Source organism: Solanum lycopersicum, chromosome 1 (assembly GCF_036512215.1).
Source record: "Solanum lycopersicum chromosome 1, SLM_r2.1".
Lineage (NCBI taxonomy): Eukaryota > Viridiplantae > Streptophyta > Magnoliopsida > Solanales > Solanaceae > Solanum > Solanum lycopersicum.
The window spans coordinates 77,951,936-77,962,092 of record NC_090800.1 but is presented as its reverse complement, the minus strand read 5'-3'; the positions used below and the strand labels follow the sequence as shown (position 1 = coordinate 77,962,092).

Below are 10,157 nucleotides of genomic sequence, written 5' to 3'. Positions count from 1 at the left end.
CTGCAAGTAAAATCAAAATTCTACATATTCCATATCTATAGAAACATGGCATGTACTAAAAGTTAAAGAACTCATTTAGTCAAGTGAATATCCCTCAGAATGCCTAGTATCCACAATGGTGAAATGCGATGGTTCCTCAACCTTTTTTTTAGTTCAAAGGGAGCACCAATCATCTAACATTTTCAGATTACTAAATGATTCATCACTGGGATAATTTTATGAATTCATAAATCATAATCCATTATTGTTTAAATTCACATCAAATTTCTATCTAAACGTAAAAAAATAATATAATTAAAATTACCTTAAATAAAACCAAATCGAAAGAAGAAGTTCAAAGATGGCGGCACATAGGGTAACGGCGACTGACGATAATCCCTACTATATATTGAATTAATTTTGTGTTGCAAGCCCTTATATTTTGGAGTATTTGTATTTTTCACCTATGCATTTTAAACACCTAGCCCAATCAGTCCACTATCTTTTCACATGTATGCACTTCTTTTCTATTTTGACTATTAACTAGCTTCTACTGAGAAAAATGTCAAAATTGTCCTCTGCTTAAAGAATATATATTATTATATTTAATCTTTTGTTATAATTCTTTTATTATATTTATCCTTATCTTTTATAGTTAAATATATCCCTTACGACAAATAAATTTGCATTTTTAGATATAATATTTTTGTTCGATATCAAACAACCTATTATTAGAGTACTAAATAAAAAAGAATTGAAGTGTTCAATTGATGAGAGGATTGCAGATCCTCATTGGAAAATCAAGCAAACAGCATAAAAACAACTTTTGAGATTGTCAATTTTACAAACTCATCCAACAAATAGCCACACACAATCAAGATGATGCAGTACTATGAAGTATCAGATTCCAAACTGCTTCTAGTCCTACATTCCAACATATATTTTTCCTTATTTACATACAGGGTGAGAGGAAATACGAATAAATGGCGAATTTGTAAGGTATCATACTCGCCATATGCTATTTTCTTCCTCATCGCCGCTCATATAGTACAAGTAACCAAGCCAAGAATGAATTGCCTGAGCATAGCCCCATGCCACCTTGCATGTATGTTCAGCATTGCCTGCATGAACGACGCAAGAGACGGAACCATGCTGGGCTGACCCCTCCACCATTGGAGAGTAGCTTCTTAATTGCTGGAAGCTGCCCCCTGAGAAGCCTGATTGACCAGCAGGCTCCAACTTCCATGACCGTAATGGCCATTCCCTTGCTCACTTCCACTGCTCGCGGAAAAATACACAGATGAACCATGGCCATTGCCAGTTGTGAAACTCTGGCTGTGTCCTTTGTGCATGTCTTGAACTGTAGATCCTTCCTTTCCCCCTTGATCAGAACTCCCGGAACCAGAAGAGTTGCCAGAGTGAGTTGCAATGGTTGCCCCATATTTTTGAGTCTCCGTTGGTGTACAGTCCATGTCATTGAGCTTTTTAGTATTCAGAAAGCGGCCTCCAGTTCCCCTTGCCCTTCTCATAGCATGCTGATGCCGAGATTCATGCAGATATGGCTAACAAATACAAACAAACCAATGTCAGTTTAATCAACACGTCTTATGAAAACAAGTGACGACATAGCTAGGCACTAAACGCCAAAATGCAGCAATCTACATACAGAATTGTTGATCTAATGTTCTGCTCAGTGTATATAAGATAGTTATCATACTTATAAAAGCAACCTTTTGCACAGCATCACAAGGACTTTCACATATATAAGCTATTTCTGCACTTAATAAGGGTAAAACCAAGTTGAGAATACATCTTAATACCTCCTCTCACAGTATATGAAAAAACTAAAAAGAATCATACTGTTCCTTCAATAGAGAAAATCTTGAGACTTTTGCCCACTGATTTAGAATTCAACAAAGCAAGATATAACAAATCAGATTATTGTTTGCTTATGTAAATTAACATAATTAGTACTGCACGAGTTTTGGTAATCTCTCTCATTTCGTCTCCCTTCCTTAGTTCCCTTGTAGAACATCAGTTGAATGAGATATTGTAAAATGTACAGAACAGAGCTCCCTCAACCACACAATAAATTACCAGGAAAACCGCTTCCCAACCAAAAAATAGCAATTACTGCAAATCTCAGACATCTCTTTGCATAGCTCAGCTGTTATTCATGTAAGGAAGAAATCCATTTACGTGTAGTTAAAGCACCTTTCCCATATGCATGAACTAAACCAATTCTTATGATGGCAAAAATTCGAGCACCATATTCGTCCGTTAAGGTTTATCATCAAATTTTCCTTATTATAAAGGCTAATATCATCAACAGGGAAAGCCCGACCTTGAAACCAACTGAGCTCTTCAAGTGGAACCAAAAGGCAGGATAACTTTAACACTATAAAGCTTTTCAACCTGCATTTCAATTCTATTAGGCCATACTTCTAAAGGTACGAGCAGAAAACAAAGAAGTTGAAGCTACAAACTATATGATATGAGTTGAAACTAATAGAGTTAGAAGCATTTCTATGCAGGAAAAACAAGGTGCTAATCTCTAACATAAATATTCATGATTTTTTGAAAAACCACAAACTAAAGCAGCATCTCATCATAAGTTCTAGAGCAGACAGTGCATTTACATATAACGTAAACAACCAGTTTCATCATAACTTGACTAGTTTTGCGCAACCGACCTTCTATCTGGGTTTTGAAGCAGCAATGTTAGCTTTAGACCAACAATCTCTTAAACTCCATGTGAATTTAGCGAAGAGTTTCAAACAAACAAACAAAAAGAAATACATACAGCGAAGAAACACAATGAAAACAAAAGATCTATATAGGTGACACCAACCGGCAACCAGTTGGTATTATGACAGGGTTGTACTGAGACACTTATATTAGGCCTACGTTCTGCAAGTAATCTTCTTACTTTGTCTACAGGTTTGTATTTTATGCCAGTAGAGAACCTCCAGTTTTAAGGGAAAAAACTTGATTTGTCTTGCAAGACAAATTATTAAGTACTGAAATGAAAAGGTCCAAATACAGTGAGATGGACACTAAAGATTCCAATAGAAAACCCTAACTATGTACAGTTGAGGTGAAGTAGTACTTTTTGCTATTGACGACCCATTTCAAGCTTCCTTTTCCTAATAGTGTCTCATCTTCTTAGCATTAGAATTTAGACAGCATTACCTTGTTAGCATCAACTGTTCAACTTATCATGGGACAATATTAGTTACTAAGTAAATTATGAAACAATATTGGGCATGTCTTCCGATTATAACTTCATATATTTACTATATACCAATAACCTGAAAATTCATGTGATATGAATATTATGTCCAAAATAAGATAATTCAGGTCTGCTCCTCATGGGGAAAAAAGGACTGGAGGGTGAAGTGCTTCCTTATACTGATTATACCTTTCTCGCTTTAATAGCTTTCCTCTCAAGCTCTGCTTTAGCTCTTATCTGTCTTCGCCTTAATATTCCATGGTACTGTTTTGCATTCACGTAGACAGGTTCCTCTTCCATGTCGAGAGGCAAAGGCATTCGGGCATGATGAATTTCAAATAAGTGGGGATGTACCTGACAACACACAGCATTTTTAGGTAATTTGTTTTTTTACCTATAATTTGCCTTCAGATATAGCTGAATTCAGATGTGAACTAATACAGAGCTAGAAGTACAGAAGCTAAAGGCATAAGTCTAGTAACATGTACAAATGCATACAACTCCACCAATCAATGAGGGTGAGACTGAAATGCAATTTACATATACAAATATAACATTGAGCTACAACCAAAACAAGCCAATTGAATATTGTAACCATTATATATAACAAGAAAACATGATTAGCAAATATTACATGGCAGCAGTCCATTACTAACATATTACCCTCACATCCAGGAAAACAAAGAACAAGGCACTATTTCTACTTGACAAAGACTCTGTTTCTTTTCACTAGTATAAATAACAAAGTGAGAGAACACAAACATAACACTAGCACTAACTATATACACAAACGAAAAAGCTCAGAATTGGAAGTTGATGGCATATAACTATCAGTATCTGCAAAACGACACTAGAGAGATTTGTTCTTACAGGTGCGCCATAAGTCATCATTCCCCCATACTGCATATCTGGATATGGATATGACGCCAACATCTGCAACAATGAATAAATCTTTCAAATGTAGTAGACAGACAATCATGGAAAGAATGGGAACCATCAATTTGACTTCAACTAATGACAACCAGCTAGATGTAATTGTGCACATCAATTATGGATAAAGAGGGAAGATGAAATGACTTACAGCTGAATGACCTGTGAGTTCCTTCTGCTGCTCAGCCATGATGGCAGCAGTTGTGGGTGCAAAATGCTTGAGGTGCTGCTTGTATTGCTCGTTATTTCCATCTGATCCTGAAAATATAAATCACATCACTAATAAAACGCCACACGCAAATCAAGGTTTGGAAAAAGTAAACATCGCTAGTACGTGGAGTCATAAGAGTATGGGCAAATAAATAAATCTTCAGATATTCAGTCGAAGGAATTCATAGAAGAGAAGTAAGACCTTTTTCTTATAGGGAGAAGAGAGGTGTGGATGGGCGTGTCAGGAGGGGATGGGGGATGCGTGAACTCCTCTTGGTGGTTATTGGTATCACTTCTTGTATTAATATTATTTTTTCTTTTTCCTTCTTTTGTTATTTGTTTTGTTCTTTCAAAATATCCAAGTCTGACCACATTAAAACTCATATTTTTCTTGTTGCCGCAATAGTTTATACAACCAAATCAAATGTGTAGATGTGGTAAACGCAATGATTGTACATGTTATTTGGCTGGGAAAAATTGAAAGATTTTTAGAAAGCTAGCATAGAAGAAGACTTCATATCCAGGAGTGTTCTGTTGTTATTTGATGCCTATTCTATTGTTGTGACGATCTAACACGGGAAATGACAAGTAGTTGAACCAATTGTGAATAATATGCAAGAAACTCGACTAATTGTTCCTTCATTCACAATCAAAATATATGGACTACAGCAAAATATAAGAATATATAACGAGGTGACAAGAGTTGCAGGAACACATTAAGTTCGACCAGTTCTAGCTCAAGCTGCAAGTAATCAGCTAAATTTGGTCTCATCACATACATTTGTTCTTCAACATCAAAATAAGGTGCATTTCAGTGAAAACTGAAAAGAAAACTTCATTTCTAGTTGAGTAACTAATGATTTCACCCTGTTTCAGGAATTATCATCAGAAGCCAGCAGTGTGATTGTTATATAAAATTGAATACAGGTGAAAACTAGGGGATGAAACATTCACGTTGTTGTATGTAATGTAGAAAATACCAGATTCCATGGCTAGAGCCTTTGTTTCTTTATCCTGGTTGCCACCTTCAGATTTCTCCTGGGCAACGGCATTCTCACTAGCCAAAGGCATAGTATTATCACCATAACCGTGCCACCATGGTTGCATTTGGGTAGTTGATAGTGAGGTAATTCGCAGCCCAGTCTCCAGCTGCCGACCATCATGTTTAGCAATAGTAGGCATTATTAGACTTGCCCCAAGTAATTATGATCTACTCAAAAATTTACAGTATAGACTGTTAGTAGGAACAGTTGATATTTCACAAAGTTGAATGATAGAAGCAATACAACTTGGACGGACATCAAAAATCATCTGTTGGTGTCATGCAGAGTTAAAGGCAAATATATCAAGCAACTACATGCTATTCATAACTTTGTAACTACTTTCAAGCACTTGTTTTTCCATAAATATTTTTACAACGTGAACCAAGTGTTGAAGCATTTGGCAATACTGGATATGATTTATCTCGAGACTAGTGCACTATCAAGTACAAGTATGCACAAATGCATGAAAAAGCGTCTCTAGGACTGCATCCCCAACAAACAAGTTTTGCCAATTTTTTCACCTTAAATCAGTACATTCTCCACAGCTTTTATATCCTGCTATAAACCCATAAAGGGAACTCGAAAGTATACAGAGCTGTGGTCTAATGACATGACAAGCAACAATTACTTCTTTTGTATCTAGACCATCACAAGAATCATTTTTTTCTTTTAATAAGATTTATTCCTAGGTAATAGCCCAAAATACAGCTTTCTCGTAAGGGACAGGGCTTCGCAGAACTAATAAAATGGAATTCCCCTTGTGTGATATCTGAATCCTCCTTGCTTTTTTTTAATAAGAGACTAGTTCCTTGAATAAGCGGCTTGGTAGACAAGCTATCTTCCACACTGTAAGTGAACAGTATCAACTAAGTGGAATCAAGATGACAAACTGCACAATCCCAGGGGAACCAGATACTGCAGATAAGGTATCAGAAAAGCTAAAAAAGCACATATCTGATCCACAAAAGAAAAGCTCATCTTTCACTTTTTTCTTTTGAGTCCAGAGTATTAGTGGTAGTTATCAGCTTCTAGGTTTCAATCATGTCATATACTGTATTTTCAAACTACGGTCCATTAACAGATTTTTGAGAGGTTAAGAAAGGATCTCATTACTTTACCTATTTACAATTATCACACCTAAACCTCAATTGTGCAAGCAAATGATAATACACAAGCAAAAAATGAATATATCTAACTCAGTGAAAATGAGACATCACCAACGCAATGCAGACTTACCACTTAAACCCAGGATCTCCAACACAAAACAAACATTTACATAATCCCTACAATTCATCAAATCAAATATTCCACCACTCACTGATTCAACCGTTACTAAGCATTACAATTCACCACTAAATTACCAAGAAAACAAACCCCAATAGTCAAATAAACACCAAGGATGCATAAGCCAACCATTTTGCTCCAAAACCAAATCAACAAATTCCATAAACCAGACTTCCCCGAATTAAACTTCTTCCACACAAAACTCAAACTTTTACACATCAAACCTTAAAAAGACAAAAACTTTATCAATACCAAGATTAGTCAGACAAAAAGATCCAATACTAAATAAAAGTAACCCAATTTAGAAACCCCAATTGGGTATTTCAAGAAAATTGAAAATTACAACAACACAAAATAGAAACTTGCCTTTCTTTTTCTGGGGATGACAGCAGTTAAAGAAAAACCCCTTTCAAGAAAAACTCACAAGTTTAGCTTGTGTCTATTACATACATATGCTTAAGCTAAAAAGGAAGTTCTTTTCACTAAAGATTCTCAAGATTATACATACATCTGTATCAACATATATATATATATAGAAGTAGATATCTAGGCCTAATTTATTTATTTATTTGTGTGTATCATAGAGAAAAAGTGGTGGGAGTGGGGAAGGTGAGGGATTTTTCACTGTGTTCTTCTTTGTGGGGTTTTTGTATTTGGAATTTTATGTATAGAGGTCACTCCCCCTGTCTCTGTTAAGGAAAACTTTTTTTTTAATTATATAGGATTAGCTTATTCTTCATCATTTAACATTTTAATTATGTTGTTGTCTGGTTAAATGACTAAAATGCCCTTCAGGATAACTGAAATACCTAACACCCATTTTTTGAGACTTGTGACTGATTATTTTTTGAAAAATAGAAAAAGGTTTAAGACTATAAAAGAATGTACTTTTAGTGGTTTAGCGGATAATCAGATATTTTGAGTTTAAGTCTTAAATATAAAAAAATTATGATAGAGAATGTTTTTTTCAAATGAAATTTTATGTGGTATATATTTAAAATAATTAAATTTTAACACAGATATTAAAATGAGAAACTAAAAAAGAACTAGGCTTAAAGGACCACTTACCAAACTTGAGGTTGAGGTAAAGTAACTCATACTTTTTCTCTCTTTGGTTGAAATGAAATGATAATTATGCTTTCTTTTTTGCTAGCTAAATTTGTAGAAGAATCCAACTCAAATCCTTTTTTTTTAGGGAAAAAAAGTAGGATCTTTATAGTAATTTTTGATATGGTTTTACTTTGTTATAACAAAATGTATGAAGTGAAATTCTTCGAATGTCGATTGAGATGGATAGAATTTATGCAGTTTGTATCATTATCAGGAAAAAAGTTTTTGATGGGTTGTTAATTGATGCACAAGTTATCATATAGATTTCAAAAAAAAAATAATGAATATATTTTTATTTAATTAATGATGAAAAATAAAATATACAAAACGAAACTCAATAATAAAAAAAATAATTTTTTTGCTAAATCATATATGAAATAATAGTGGAGATGGACACAATGAAAAGCTAAATTTTATAACTTTGTGATTCAATTTATGAAATTTAATGTTGAGGATTTTAATACAATTAGAATTCGTAATTTGATCTGGTTGGAAGAAAATAGTAAATTTTTATGTTTCAAAAAAAATTAGAGGCCACACATATGCAATAACTTCCCCTGAATATCTAATTCATACTCTAATTTCTCAAAAATGAAGGTTAGATTTGAAGAATTAATAAAGGTATTACTTATTCTTTTGTTTTTAATTTTAATGGTCAATCTTACAAAACTAGAGTTCACTGCCCTTCAAAGTTTGGGCAGGAACTACCTCTTATGGGTGTTGGATACTGAAATCCACCTTGATGCAATGGGTCTTGGAGACACCATAAAAGAAGAAAATAAGACATCAAATCAAAACTGTACACGAGCAATGATATTCTTGCGTCATCATCTTGACGACATTCTAAAAATCGAATATCTGACAGTTAAGGATCCACTTGTTTTGTGCAAAAACCTAAAAGAAAGATTTGACCACTTGAAGATTGTCATACATCCAAAAGCACGATATGATTGGATGCATCTAAGACTACAAGACTTTAAGTCTATACATGAGTACAATTCTGTCATGTTCAAAATTATTTGTATTATAGTGAATGTCTATCATATGATAAAGTATTCTTTAGTGATTCTTGATAAAGTTCAACCAAGTGTTGGGAGTACGACAATCATATGCATATTGACCTCTTCCAACACTTGGTTGAACTTTATCAAGAATCACTAAAGAATACTTTATCATATGATAGACATTCACTATAATACAAATAATTTTGAACATGACAGAATTGTACTCATGTATAGACTTAAAGTCTTGTAGCCTTAGATGCATTCAATCATATCGTGCCTTTGGATGTATGACCATCTTCAAGTGGTCAAATCTTTCTTTTAGGTTTTTCCACAAAACAAGTGGATCCTTAACTGTCAGATATTCGATTTACAGAATGTCGTCAAGATGATGACGCAAGAATATCATTACTCATGCACAGTTTTGATTTGATGCCTTATTTTCTTCTTTTATGGTGTCTCCAAGACCCATTGCATCAAGGTGGATTTCAGCATCCAACACCCATGAGAGGTAGTTCCTGCCCAAACTTTGAATGCCTGTAAACTCTAGTTTTGTAAAATTGGCCATTAAAATTAAAAACAAAAGAATAAATAATATCTTTATTAATACTTCAAATCTAACCTTCACTTTTGAGAAATTAGAGTCTCGTGCTGACAACGTGTTATAAAACTATAGAATAAGAAGAAGAAACTAGAGAGAAAAGAAGATTTGTTATTTCTCTTGATGAATCAATTTTGATTTACAATGAAGAGGATTATATTTATTTATAGGAGAAATCTAACTTGGTCCCCAAGTAGGACTCTGGACTTTATAGGATAGACATTCACTATAATACAAATACTTTATAACATATTAATATATATTTGGTGTTTTTCATAAATAAAAAATAAAAAATATTATTCAACTTAATTTTCTTTTTTTAACAAGCAAATATTTATTTATTTTTACAATTTTGAAATTATTTAAATAAATTTTTAAAAATACGGAGATTCCACGACATCCTCATCTCTTTTTTTTATTTTAATATATATGATACTTTCCTAAATAAAATTGTCAACGGAACGTGTTTATGACTTTTAAGTGCATTACTTAATCTTTGCCAATCTAAATTAATATTATTTCGAACCCTTTTTTTTTGTTCGTGAAAAAGTCAAATCCACTTGTGAATAATTATATAAAACAAACCAATAGAATCATACTTTCCATAAAAAAAATAATTCAAAATAGAATCTATAAATAAAAAAAAAAAAAAAATAGAATCTATGTACTTTTTAAAATTAAATATCAAGTAAATATTACGATTTATGACAAGGTAAGAAAAGAAAAAATTTGATTAAAAAAAACTCCTCCTTTTTACCATTTTTGTT

The 10,157-nt window shown here is 33.3% G+C and overlaps 1 protein-coding gene and 1 non-coding gene across 5 annotated transcripts; both read right to left on the bottom strand.

The window, feature by feature from the left end:
* Positions 1-89: 89 nt before the first annotated feature.
* On the bottom strand, positions 90-211 carry LOC112940812 (small nucleolar RNA snoR130). Its single transcript, XR_003245077.1, has one exon. It is a non-coding gene; the product is annotated as a small nucleolar RNA snoR130 (small nucleolar RNA).
* A 512-nt stretch (positions 212-723) lies between these two features.
* On the bottom strand, positions 724-7,394 carry LOC101247462 (nuclear transcription factor Y subunit A-9). 4 transcript variants are annotated; one of them, XM_010326192.4, is made up of 6 exons: positions 7,045-7,394; positions 5,332-5,500; positions 4,293-4,399; positions 4,082-4,144; positions 3,401-3,565; positions 724-1,541 (listed from the first exon to the last, which is right to left on the bottom strand). In XM_010326192.4, exons 2-6 carry the CDS (start codon positions 5,456-5,458, stop codon positions 1,167-1,169), a joined length of 837 nt encoding a protein of 278 aa, XP_010324494.1. In that variant the 5' UTR covers positions 5,459-5,500; positions 7,045-7,394; the 3' UTR covers positions 724-1,166.
* Positions 7,395-10,157: the final 2,763 nt, after the last annotated feature.

Bases quoted from the DNA above. Each gene is read 5' to 3' on its own strand.
- LOC101247462 (XM_019213207.3), bottom strand. From the start codon at position 5,533: ATGCCTACTATTGCTAAACATGATGGTCGGCAGCTGGAGACTGGGCTG. The intron at 4,400-5,331 runs GTATTTTCTACA...TTATATTTTCAG, and splicing joins GGCTCTAGCCATGGAATCTG to GATCAGATGGAAATAACGAG. The intron at 4,145-4,292 runs GTAAGTCATTTC...TCATTGTTGCAG, and splicing joins AACTCACAGGTCATTCAGCT to ATGTTGGCGTCATATCCATA.